At 39.1% G+C, this 13,130-nt stretch overlaps 1 protein-coding gene across 7 annotated transcripts in view; it reads right to left on the minus strand.

The window, feature by feature from the left end:
- The window catches only part of CSNK1G1 (casein kinase 1 gamma 1), a 251,138-nt gene that overhangs the window by 53,952 nt on the left and 184,056 nt on the right, over positions 1 to 13,130 (minus strand). For all 7 annotated transcript variants that reach the window (XM_029574623.1, XM_029574617.1, XM_029574619.1 and 4 more), the window contains one exon: positions 9,642 to 9,876. In XM_029574623.1, coding sequence (XP_029430483.1) covers positions 9,642 to 9,876 — 235 coding nt within the window. The remainder of the gene's footprint in view (positions 1 to 9,641; positions 9,877 to 13,130) is intronic.

Below are 13,130 nucleotides of genomic sequence, written 5' to 3' on the forward strand. Positions count from 1 at the left end.
GATTAGTGCTGCCCTCCTAACTTTTCAGAAAGGCCTACACTCCCTTAAATCCCTCCCTTCTAGCTTGTCTGACACCCTGGGGGTCCAAAAGGGAGCAGGAATGACCTCCAGACACTCCTGCCCTGCTGATGCCATATTCCAAAATAGCACCAGTTGACCGAAGGAATGATTGGGAATCACTCCTGGCCCTTCTGGACCCTGGGGTACTGGGTACGCTAGACGGGAGTAGAAAATAGAGGAGGTAGGAGGTAACTCTGGAGGAGCTTTCTGAAAAGTTTTGGGGAGTGGGGTTAGTCAACAGGAGGATCAAGGCTGGCCACCATTGCTCAGGAACACGCCAAGTCCGTTAGTACAAGCTATTAGCAAATAGCAGGCACTAAAATGAAACAAATGTAAAGAATGCACTTTTAGAGACCACCACACAATGACATTTAGAGATAGAATAGGCCATAAGAAATTCTGTTGGCATTTCTTATGTCATTTGAAAGATTGCACATTCCTGATATACAAAAACGCAGAACATGATGGCAGATAAAGACCATATATGGCCCATCCGTAGCTCTTGCTTAGCTTTACAATTCCTTCCTCTGCCCTCAGAATCCTGTGCTTGTTCCATGCTTTATTGGAATCTGACACTGTCCACTTCACCACCTCCACTCCATAAAAGAAATATTTTCTTGGATTACTCCTCTTACCTGATCTCTTCCTGTGACCCCCCTTTTTCTAGAGCCTCCTTTCCATTCAAATAAACCTGTCTTTTGTGCATTTAATCCTTGGAGGGAGTTAAATGTCTATCATATTTCCCCCATTACCTCCTTTTGAGGGTATACAGTTAGATCTTTAGGTCTGTCCCCATACACTTTATAATAAACATTACTTGACCATTTTAGTAGCTGCCTTCTGGACAGACAATATCCTTTTGCAGGTGTGGTCTCCAGAATTGTTTACAGTACATTAAATGAGTTATCAGACATTTATACAGAGGCAAATCACCTCTTTTTTTCCTACTGGCTATTCTCCCTGTGCACCCAAGCATGCTTTTTACCTACCCGTTTGGACAGTACAAGATCAGATATGATCACTCCCCCCCCCCCCCCCCCCGATCCTGTTCATGGTTTATGCACAGAATTTCACTTTCATGTTGATTTGCTCTCTTAGGTTTTCACAACCCAAAATGCATGAGCTTGCATTTTTAGGCTTAAATCTTAGCTGCCAAACTCTAGACTGTTTCTCAAGCTTCACTACAGCCCTCCACATGTTTTCCCCCATCTTTCAAGGTGTCTAACTTGTTGCAGAGTTTAGAATAGTCGCCAAAAAGGCAAACCTTACCAGATAGCCTTTCCACGATACCACTTCTGAAAGCGTTAAGCAGAACTGGACAGAAGACCCATCACTGCAGCACTCCAGTGTTAACACCGCCTGTCCTCTTAGTAAACTTGATTTACCAAGGTTGCCTCCCACTCAATCAGTTTCTGCACTCTAGTCAGTCACTTTAAGGCCCATGCCTAGGGCACTCAAGTTTGTCACCTATGCAAAACTATATCTTCTTATTTATATCATGCTTTTTCAACAGCAGAGTTCAAGCATGTTGCAACAAGATTGACAATTACATTGCATAAAGGGTACCATTTACAATTAAAATACTCCAGTATGGAAAGCTGGTTAAATTATGGTCTCCAAAAGGTGTGCAAAATCATATGCAATTCTTCACTGAAACCTCTCTCTCAGCTCTTTGAGCATGGCAAACACCAAGTAAAATTTGACTTGGAAGCCTTTCCTCTTTTTGCAATTGAGGGAGAGAGTTCGTAAGCTGGAGATTAAGGAAACCCTCCGGCAAAGTCTATTTTGGAAAATGCAATTTTTATTAAGAAAAAAGTGAAGGGTCGATTGAGAAAATATATACAGAGAGCTTCAGTGAGCTAAGGATAAGAAACAGATACAGGGTTTATTAGCTTGGGAGGGGGAACTGGGCAAGGGATTGGAGGAAGAGGAGTGGGATCACGTGTGGGTAGATTTGTGGAAATGTTCACGGTCTCGAGGCTGTTGAACAACAGAATAATGCTACAAACTTATTATGTGCCGATTTGGCTGAAAGTGATGCGTACTGATGTGTCAGATCTTTGTTGGTGAGCTTGTGGACAATTACATTATCCCAAATTTTAAATTTTTGGCCAGTGATTATGGGGTACTGGAAAGAAATTAAAGATGTAGTCCAGGCAGGGTTCTCCTTGGATGTACCTGATGACCCTAGAATCTTTATCCTTTATTTTCAGCCAGAGGACCTTAGAGATAAGAGATTGCTCCAGTATGAAGCTGATTGCTATTGGGAGGCATGTGTTGCTCTGCTTTTGGAAAAGATTACGCTCACCCTCTTTAGCAGAGTGGTCTGAGGAACTCTGTAAATAGATGGAACTAGAGTTGCTCTCTGGACGAAATTAATATTCCCACAAATCCTGGCAGTGTGGGATCCGGTGATTCAACATTTTAAAGTGAAGACATGAGTATTTGAAATACCGCTTGGTCTTTGGCACCCATTTCTCATATTTGCTATTATATATATATATTTTTTTTTTTTCCTTTTATTCTATTCCTCCTTTCACTTGATACTTTCTGGAGGGGGGGTGGGAGATGGGAGGGGGGAAGAAAAAATTGTTTATTGTTCTTAATGTATTTAGCAGCTGAATATGTAGTTAATATTGTTTTTGCACAATCTGTAGGTTGATGGTTTTTAACCTTGTTAAGCTGGTGTTGATTGGCTTTCTATTTTTTGTGGACTACTGGTTTTTTTTTCCCATTTGATGTACTGATGGCTGTACTCAAAACATTATAACAAAAAAAATATTTTAGAGGCAGACAGAAATTAAGTTATAACTCAGTTTAAATTATTAAAAAAATATTGTAATTCAAAAGCCTTGTTGAAATCCAAGTACACTATATCTAGCACTCTCCCCGATCTAATGCTCTGGTCACCCAAAGAAACTTACTAGATTTGTCTGACAAGCACATACATATGTTTTAAAAATAGCAGAAAAGTTTTCTAGACTGTGTCATAGTTTTACATTTAAAGATACTGTTTGTCTCCCATCACAATATGTTGATATATAATTAAAAATTAATATTTGTTCTTAAACCAAAATATTACATCTTGCAAATTTTTTTTTTTTTTTTTTTTAAATATCAATCATGAACATTTTTTTTTTTAAATATAGCTCCAGAGAAACAGGCTACCTTGTATAAGATTGCAAAATTGCATAAACATGTTCCCTCTATTTTTTCATATCATGCTTGCTTGGCATTTTTTGTGTGGTCTCTGCTACTGCAGAGTTAATGGAAATATAGAAAAAAGTACCCTCACATATTGCTGATAATCACCAGAAATATAAATCTTGTGTTTCCTTTGCCTAATGTTGTATAAAGAAAAAACTCTCTCTCAAATAAGGTTGTGTGTATTATGTAACACTGGCAAGCATTTACTGTAATCCAGGGGGGGGGTCTAACAGATGGCCCTGTGACTCTACATGCTTCTAAACCTGACTTCTGTTCCTCAGGCCAGTCAAAGCTAACATTCAGAAACACCTCGGAGAGAGAATCTTAAACATTGCACAATGCTGATGCAGAATGTATGTGGCCTGTGACGAAGGCCTGCAATGGCCTGATTAGGAGGAGTGGGTGGGCATCTTATAAAGTAGGAACACTGTCAGGTAATTGTGACTTAAGGCTAATGGCACCAGAGCCACATCAGAGGCCAATTCTGATTGAGTTGGAAGCCCCAAAAGGAACTTAACAAAAGCTAAGTTGCTCAGCTGTAACAGGTGTTCTCCGCAGACAGCAGGATAAATCAGGCACAGAAGGAAGCAATACCATCCGATTGCGCCAAGATGGACAAAGCTCACTCAGAATTCCACACCATGTGGTCGGCAGAGAAAGAGGATTAAAGGAAGAAAAATCAAAAACAAACACTATCGAAAGGTACACAAAAGAGAAAACAAAACCCATGGGGCCCTGCCAGAAAAGACAACTTATGCAGCTCCAGAAACTTCCACTGCAGTAGCTGTGGGAGAGAGCAAGAGAACCTTGTCTTACAAGCTTTGTGGAAGAAAAGAGACTGAGGGAAATGCAAGTATTCTCAGTCTTAACAACTAGCTAGACTAAGGGGACCGTGTGGCTGATTTACCCTGCTGTCTATGGAGAACATCCGTTATGTGCGAGCAACATAGCTTTCTCCAAGGACAAGCAGGACAAAAACTGGCCACTCATATGGGGGAGGCCCAAGCTGAGGGGGTGCATGTGATTATTCTGTTATTTATTCTCGTCAGTAGAACACTGCAACCCACAATTATTGTCTGAGGTAGAAGGGTAGAGTTGAAGGAAATAAGCTTTGAAGAACTGCTTGACCAAAACTGCTGTCTTGTCAGTAGGGTAGATAAAAGGTATTTGTCACATTCTTAACTGAAGTTCCTGAAGAAGTCTGAGGCTGGGAACTGCTATTTCTTGCTTAGGTGATTGAATGTATTTAAGCAATCCAAATCCATCTTCTCTAGGCTCTTGCAAACTAAATGGAATTTCCTTGGCCGTTTTCTGTACAAAAGTAGGATATGTCATATCTTCAGGAAGAGATGTCCCCCAATAAGCTGAGAAGATGGGTCCGACAGCAGAGCTGTGGATTCCTTGTCACCTGGATTGAGTGATAGGAGGCATAGGATGATTCTCAGACAATTTAATAGGAACATCCTCTGGAGTTGTTCTAGCCCTCGGAAGAAATATTGACAATGGATCCAAAACTAGATCTTTTCATCTCTATATTAATAAGGTAGTACAGAAGACTGACTGTTCAACTTAATGTCCATAATTGGTTATATTTGCTCCAAGTGGGAGAAGGAGGCGGCAAGCTTTGCATATCTTAAAAGCTTTTTTTTCATAAGTTCCAGCCACTTTTTCCACTACAGAATTATTTGATGGTGGTGGAATTGCTGGGGGAAGAGCTGTCTGATTCTGCAACCAGAATGCACAGGCAATTTTTCATTTTGCGGTACTTTGTTTTGCTTGTTTGATGCAGATAGAAATGTTTCAGTACCAAGGTGTGTGTGCTGATCAACTCCTAGCAGCTGTACTAGTGCATTACACTAACGGAATACCTGCATTGAAATTCATTTGATAGCATTGGACGCTGCGATGATCTCATACCAAGATTACCATGACTGACAGGAAGGTTCACACATGCTCAAAAAGCACTTCTCAGCCTGAGCTCTACCATTACCTCTTATGTAGCCGTCTTTATCCTGCTTGTCCATGGAGAAACTGCTGAATAGATAACTTGAGCAAGCATAACAAGACAAATACAAAAAGCAATATACTGTATTTATACAAAATATTGCATCAGATGAATTACATTAGCTTCCCATCGGGTTAGGATCCTGAATGCCATTCTTTTTTTTTCATGAAAGATAATATATTTTCAGACTGGAGACAGAAAATTCAGTATTCCAACCCACAGAGCAGTAACTGAAATAGCAGACAAATACTGGGAAGTAGTCTATGAGTACCCATAGACTACTCTGGGACATCTATTCAAACTAAAGCAGGTATTATTCTAGCTAGGTAGAAAAATGGGGTTGGAAAGTACACAGTAATAAAAACAGTTTGCAACAAGTAAGTTTGGGGGCAGAAAGAGAGCCATCACTAACAATCTGGCACTGCAGTTCGGCTCTAGTTTGTGAATGACCCTGAAAGAACAAATATGAAAAACATGCTCCCTTCCAATATCTGTATGGGGGAGGAGAGAGTTAAGCTCCAGATCACTTATTGGCAAAGCAGCACAGATAAACTTACACTGCATCTTCTCACAACGAATGAGGCTTATTACAGCCAAACACAGTTAACCCATGCATGGTATAGTATGTAGTATACTTAAAAGGGCTTCCTATACCTGTCCTGGGGACCCCACAACCAGCTGGGTTTTCAGGATATCTGCAATGAATACACATGAGATAAATTTGCAAATACTGAATCTCCATGGCCTGCAAATTTATCATATATATATTCATTGCGGATATCCTGAAAAGCCAACTGGCTGTGGGGTCACTAGGACAGGCTTGGGAAGCCCTGATTTATAGTATTAGATAAATTACATTCTCAATATCAGATCTTGGCATCTGTTACAAAATTACCTCCGTGGCTTTCATACAGTACTAACTCAGTTTTCTAGTTATTACTACATTTATTAGTCTGTCAGAAATGGCTGAAGAATCCACTGCTTTCCCTTCTTCATATAGACAAACATTTTGCTATTGGGTTATAATTTTCTCTAGCTTGCTGTGAAAGAAAATTAGCACATCTTAATTTTTCTCCACTAGGTGAGCTCTAGAGTAAATGACAGTAACAGAACCCTACTTTAATTAGGGAACCAAGTCAATGACTAGAATATAACAGGAATGTTTATATAATACCATGGAGCAACTTATTTCAGTTGCTAGAGACTATAAACTATAAAGGGCTGAACAGCCTTCTAGCCCCTGTGTAAGACTTTACAAAATTTGAAAAAAAAGGTTTTAGTCAAGCTTAAGCCAGTTTACTAAATGTTTTATTTCTGCTGGTATTTGCTTTGCAATGACACTTATATTAACTGTTCTTATGGTTTGTTTTTAATTTGAATTGTGCCATGTCTGTGTTCTGTTATATTTGATCTGTGATTATATTTTATGTTGAACATACTGTAGCCTGCCTAAAGAGTCCAGTTGGACCGATGATCTAGAAATTGAATAAATAAAATATTTTGGAGGAAATGGGCAACTTCAACAAATGAGATACTGGAACCCAAAGGTAGAGAACTTAGATGGGTATAGCATGGCCATAACATGATCATAACAATGAAAGGGTCAGCTCTGAGAAGTCTTCTATTCCATCTTAAAAAAGGAAATCTGGATCACCCAACATTCCATCAAAGTGGGTGGGAGAAAAAACAAAAAAAGCTAGAGGGGGAAAAAAGAATCGATCTTTACAAGATGCAGTTGTACTAGATGTAATAATATCGCTTCATATCTTAACCCAGGAACACCTCCACTCAGTCCGGGTATACTTGCATACGAACATAAGATGCACGCAAGTATACCTGCATATCGGGTGATCAATTTGATAATTGGCCATTTCCACGGGTAAAGCACCATTTTACCCGTGGAAATGCCTTTAAAAGTTATTCTCCTAGGGCACTTCAACACAAATCAAGCATCCAAAACATGTGCAGCTGTTAGAAGAGATATCAAAACCATAAAACTGCTGTAAGGATAGAAAAATCATAGCCGTAGCTATTTAAGTATTTGTCCCTAGAGAACAGAAAATAAAACCAAATAACTTTTACAGTCCATCCTCGTCTACGGGAAATATGATCAACTCCAAAGAGGAGCATATTATTCAGCAAACTAAGTTGTTTCAGAAATAATACACTCAGCTTAATAAAGCAAGCATTTCCTGGCATCAGAGGGATCTTGTAAACTAGCTGTCTGAAAATTACTCAGCCCCTACCTGGCTAAAAAGCAGATGAGAGCCCAGGGGCTTTTAAGGGTAGAGGAGGGGAAACGCCACACAAATTACGTTTTCAAATTTATGCTCCTTACTTTCAAGGGAAAAAGTGCCTGCAGAAAAAGCAGGCACTTTTTAATGGCAATGCCTGCTCATCATACTTTTCCTTCAAGAACTGGTGCGAAGTGCATGGGTAAAAGTACCCACGGGCTTTGTGTCTCTGCCGGTACTTTTAAAAATTCCCCTTCCCCCACACATATTTTGATGATTGCTTAACCACCTTTGTAGCAGCACTTTCACAACTATCGCAGCTCTTAGCACTTAACAGTAACATAAGCCTGATGAAATTAGGGCTGCAGTTCTCAACATAACTCGAAAAAAGGCCTTCAAATATCACTGCTAAATTACTTCCTTACAGGTGAAGGAAATATATGCCACTAAAACATAAAAGGACTGTTCATTTACTAGTAGCGGCTAGAAGAGCAGTGATCTGGACCTGGAAAAAAAAAAAACCAGGAACCTCCAGGAGTGGGAAAAATTAACATGCAAGACAGACAAATCCCACACAGAGAGAGGTCTATGGTGGCTTTTCATCAATTTTACCCAGCAGAATTGTTCCTATAAGTTCCAGAGTACTTTTCACTTACTGAATCTTATTCTGTGCTAAGCTTTTCCCTTACACTGTGTGTACAGGTGGCTGGCCTGCCCAGCAAGCAGCTGGTTCTCTTGCAGAAACCAATTTTATTTTATTTTCCTTAAGTTGATTCTTTTTTTCTTCTCCTTTCCAAGGTCTTTGTTTCTAAAGTTTTGATCTGCGCAGGACTTTTGAGTAGATCCCCACGTAGGAAGCTATGCTCCTCTTTCTATGTAATTTACTATTTTGTCTTCTCAGCACATCACTACGTTTCAGATCAAATGACCGACTAGAAGCTTGTGCTGTTTTTCATTCATTGAGGGGGCAATTTTGAAACTCCCTGTGGAATTTCCCTTTCAAAATCTGAATTGGAGGAGGAATGCAGGTATTTTGCACCCATTTTGAAGTACACTCGAAATGTACTTTCCCTCGTCCAATTATATATCACACACACCTTTCCCCACATGGATAAAAATATGTGCACCGTCAATAGTGGATGAAAGGAGGCAATTTTCAAATATAGTTTTTACAAAGGTAAACATCTTTCTACTCACATAAAAACACATTTGAAAATTGTACAATATGACTCATTTGATATTCTGTTCGAAGTTATTTGTTCTATTGGAAAACAAGAATAAAGCGTTACAGGGAATTAAGGAGCTTCACTTATTTAAGTTGGGGTCAGAGAAGTATAAAAAAAAGTCACTATTCCTACACATAAGAATTTAATAGGGTAGGTAGCACACCATACCCATGAAGCACGTGGTGATCCAGCGCTGACTCACATCTCTGCTTTGCTCACTGGCTTACCATCTACAGACAAGTCCAATCATCATTTAAACTTTTCATGGACTTTAAGACAATGAGGCAAACTATAGTTAAGGAACACTCATTTCCTTGTACATGTACCCTAGCCCTATTCTTTGCTTTGTATGCTGGTCTGATTTCTGAGTCTTTTTTTATTTTGTGCTCATACATATGCACATTTTCATGCCACACTGTTCAAAACTTCCTCCATGTTAACTCTGAAGACAAAAGTGCAATATTCATCTTTTGGACTGAAAAAGTGATCGATACCAGACTAGCTATCTGTTGAACAAACAGATTTTACAGTACTCCCAAATAACTTACATCCAGATACACACAAGGTGCAGTACTTATAACTTCTTAATAGGCTACAAACCCCCCAAAACTAAAATCCAATTTCTGAAGTTTTGCTGCACGGAGATAGAAATTCTCATTGTCAAATTGTGACACTTACCCAGATGACAATGATTTTGCATCAATTGGCAGACAGAAAAACAGGTCTAACTTGCAAACTCTATATTGTAAGCAAAACATTTCAGGCATCTTACTAGATCACCATCCTGAAATTATGCAAAACGGCAACCAAATTTACTTCTTAATTATTTCCATTTGATTTATGGAATGAAATAAAATGAGTAGGAGATGGCTAAGCTGACCACCTCCTTAGGCAAAAAACTGAGCACACCTTTGCCGAGGTGCGTGTTGATGGACATATATCTTGCTGTTCCAGTGAGGCTCTTGTGTTCCCTATAAGGTATATGTTTTTTTGTTTCAGGATCGATGTACTCCTTAGCCAGTCCAAAGTCTATAATGTGAATAACATGCTCCTTCTTATTGCCTTGCCGGCCAATTAGGAAGTTTTCTGGCTTCACATCACGATAAATGAGGTTCTTCGAGTGCACATATTCCATTCGAGAAATCTGTAACAGAAAGATATGGATTACTTAAGAAACAATATCCAAATTACTAATACCCATTCTAGAGTATTAGAGAACACTTAGCCTCAATCAGAAAATGTTTGTTGCTTTTAGCCATTTCTATGCTAGAGAAATTCACCTTTTGAAAAATGAGACATTAAATGATGTTACATAAGAACGTAAATGCCATGCTTGGTTAGACCAAAGTCCTTGGAGCCCAGCATCCTGTTCCTGACAGTGACCAATCCCAAAAGGTAGATCCAGTTTCTTGCTGTTTACTTCTAGGGACAAGTGGTGGGTTTCCCGGACTTTTCTCCAGAACTTGTCCAAACCCTTTTTAAACCCAGCAATGCTAGTTCCTTTGACCGCATCCTCTGGCAACCAATTCTACAGCCTGACTGTGTGCTGAGTGAAAAAAAAACCTCTCCAATTTGTTTTAAATCTACTGTTAGTTTCAAGGTATGCCCCTAATCCTACTTACAATAGTAAATAACCATTCCCTATTTGCCTGTTCCACCCCACTCAATTTATAACCCTCCATCATATGCCCTCCTCAGTCCTCTTCTCCAAGCTGAAGAACCCTAAACTGTTTACTCTATCATACAGGAGCCATTCCATCCCCACTACCATTTTTTGTTGTCCATCTCTGTACCTTTTTTTTTTTTTTTTTTTAATTCTGCTATATCTTTTTGAGAAGGAGTGACCAGAACTGCACACAATGCCCAAGGAAATGGTTGCACTATATATCTATACAGAGGCATTATGACATTCTGTTTTATTTTCTATTCCTTTCCAACTAATTCTTAGAATTCTGTTTGTTTTGACCACTGCTGCATACTGAGCTGAGGGCTTCGATGTACTGTCCACAATGACTCCAAGATCCTTTTCCTGGGTGGTTATTCCTAATGCAGAACTCAGTACCATATCTAAAGTTAGGGACAAATAAACTTATGTGCATCATTTCACATTAGTCTACATTAAACTTCACCTGCCATTCAGATGTCCATTTCCCAGTCTTGCAGGGTCTGTCTGCAGGTCTTCTCAGTCTATGGTTTAGCTACTTTGAATATTTTTGTCATCTCCATATTTGATCACTTCAGTTGTTGCTTCTTTTTCCTGATCATTAATTAGTTATACATCAGTCCAAGGACAGATCCCTAGGGCACGCCACTATTCACCTTTCTCCACTAGGAAAATCAATCATTTAATTCTAGATTTTGTTTCCTATCATTTAACTGGTTACCAATCCACAGTAAGATGCCACCTATCCCAAGATGATTTACTTTTCTGAGACTCTCATGAAAGACTATCAAAATGCCTTCTGAAAATCCAAGTACAATATATCGATCGGCTCACTTTTATCCATGTGCTTATTCACACCTTCACATAATTTTAAAGCACAACTTTCCTTTGCTAAATCCATGCTGCTTCTTCTCTATTAAGCCATGTTTATCCATATGATCAGTAATTTTGTTCTTAACAATAGCTTCCACCATTTTGCCCAGCACAGACTTCAGGCTCACCGATATATAGTTACCTGGGTTACTCCTGGAGCCCTTTCTGAAAATTGGCATTATATTTGCTACCCTTCAGTATCTGGGTATAGAAGCAGATCTGAATGATAGATTACGAGATTACCAGTAACAGGGCAGCATTTTTGTATTTGAGTTCCTTTTGAACTCTGAGGTGAGTGGTAAGTCATGCAGGTCCCGGTGATTTACCACTATTTAGTTTGTCAATTTAGTCTAGCACCTGTTCCAGGTTCACTTTGATTTTATCCAGGTCCTCGCCATCACTTAGCCACACCTGAATAGTGTTTCTATCTCCAATATCTTCCTCAATAAAGACCAAAGCAAGGAATTAGTTTAGTTTTTCTGCTAAAGTTGTATCCTCCCTGAACATCCATTTTACTCCCCGCTTGACTGGTCATCTAACAACCCAACTGATTTCCTTGCAGTTTTCTTGGAGGCAATATTCAGCCACTGCATGGCTTGGCTAGTTAGCTAGATAAACATATCCGGCTGAGTAGCAGGGTATATTCAGTGGTACAGTTGCGCCACTGAATATTCCCAGCTATCAAAGTTTTTCCGGCTAATTTTAGGACAGATCAGCGATATTCAGGTTAACTTATGTGGCCAACTCTGCTCCTCCCCAAAATGCTTCCTGCATGGGTTTTGAATATTGGCTTTTGAATATTGACCTGGTTTTTAAATGTCTTTGAAGCGATTTTTATTGTTAGCATTTGCCTCTTCGGCCTGTTTTATTAATGTTTTACATCTAATTTGGGGGTGCTCAGGTACCTTCCCAATTTCCTCAAGTTTTCCCATTAATAAATAAATACATAAACATTCATTTTTGGCTTTAATAGCCTCTTTCACAGCACCATTTAGCCTTTTTAGGGTTTGTTTTTTTTTTAGTTAACTTTTTATTGAAGAATTTCCACACACAAGAGACTGCGCAACTAGCATACAGGTAAGCATAAGCACATAGTAACAAACAATAAAACCCGAACTATGCCTTCAACCCCATTCCTCAAACCTGCTTCACCGTATTCCCTCCCACTTACCAAACTACAAGACGTTCTATTTCTCAAATATCTTCCACACTCCTGAAAAAGTTGAAAACTTATTCCTTCATATAACAGTTGGATTTTTCCATCTGGTATACCTCTCAGTCACTTGTACAATGAGACAGGATTAGGAACCTTTACCCTCTTCCAATGAGCTGCCTCTTCACATCCAGCAGCTGGGAGTATATTGGCAATTAACTTAGCCACACTTGCAATAGTGCAAAGATTATAGGATTCAATTCAACTTTAAACTTAGTGATATCAAAAATAATAGTTTGAACTTTCTTCCAAAAAAGAGCAATCTACTATATCTCTACCAAATATGCCCCATTGTGCCCATTTCCCCTGCCAACACTCAGACACTCTAGCATATATTTTCTTTAGTCCATGTGGGATAAGATACCACATATAGTAGACCTAATAAGTTTTTTCAGCTAAATTAGCTGAAACAGAAGACTTTGCTGCTCTCAAATGTATATCCTTCCAGTTATCCTCAAGAACACAACTTAGATCCTTTTCCCATGCTTAGGTTTCACCACTAGTGGGGAGGATAGAAATCTAGTCTTATAAAGTCATTCTTTAAAAATACTCCTCTTACTCAAGAGCATCTCAAATACTTAGGCAGGTACAAACTTAAGAGGCCTATTTTGTTTTCTCCCATTTTGTACCGATGGGAAAAAATGCTTAG

Source organism: Rhinatrema bivittatum, chromosome 13 (assembly GCF_901001135.1).
Source record: "Rhinatrema bivittatum chromosome 13, aRhiBiv1.1, whole genome shotgun sequence".
In the NCBI taxonomy this organism is placed as follows: domain Eukaryota; kingdom Metazoa; phylum Chordata; class Amphibia; order Gymnophiona; family Rhinatrematidae; genus Rhinatrema; species Rhinatrema bivittatum.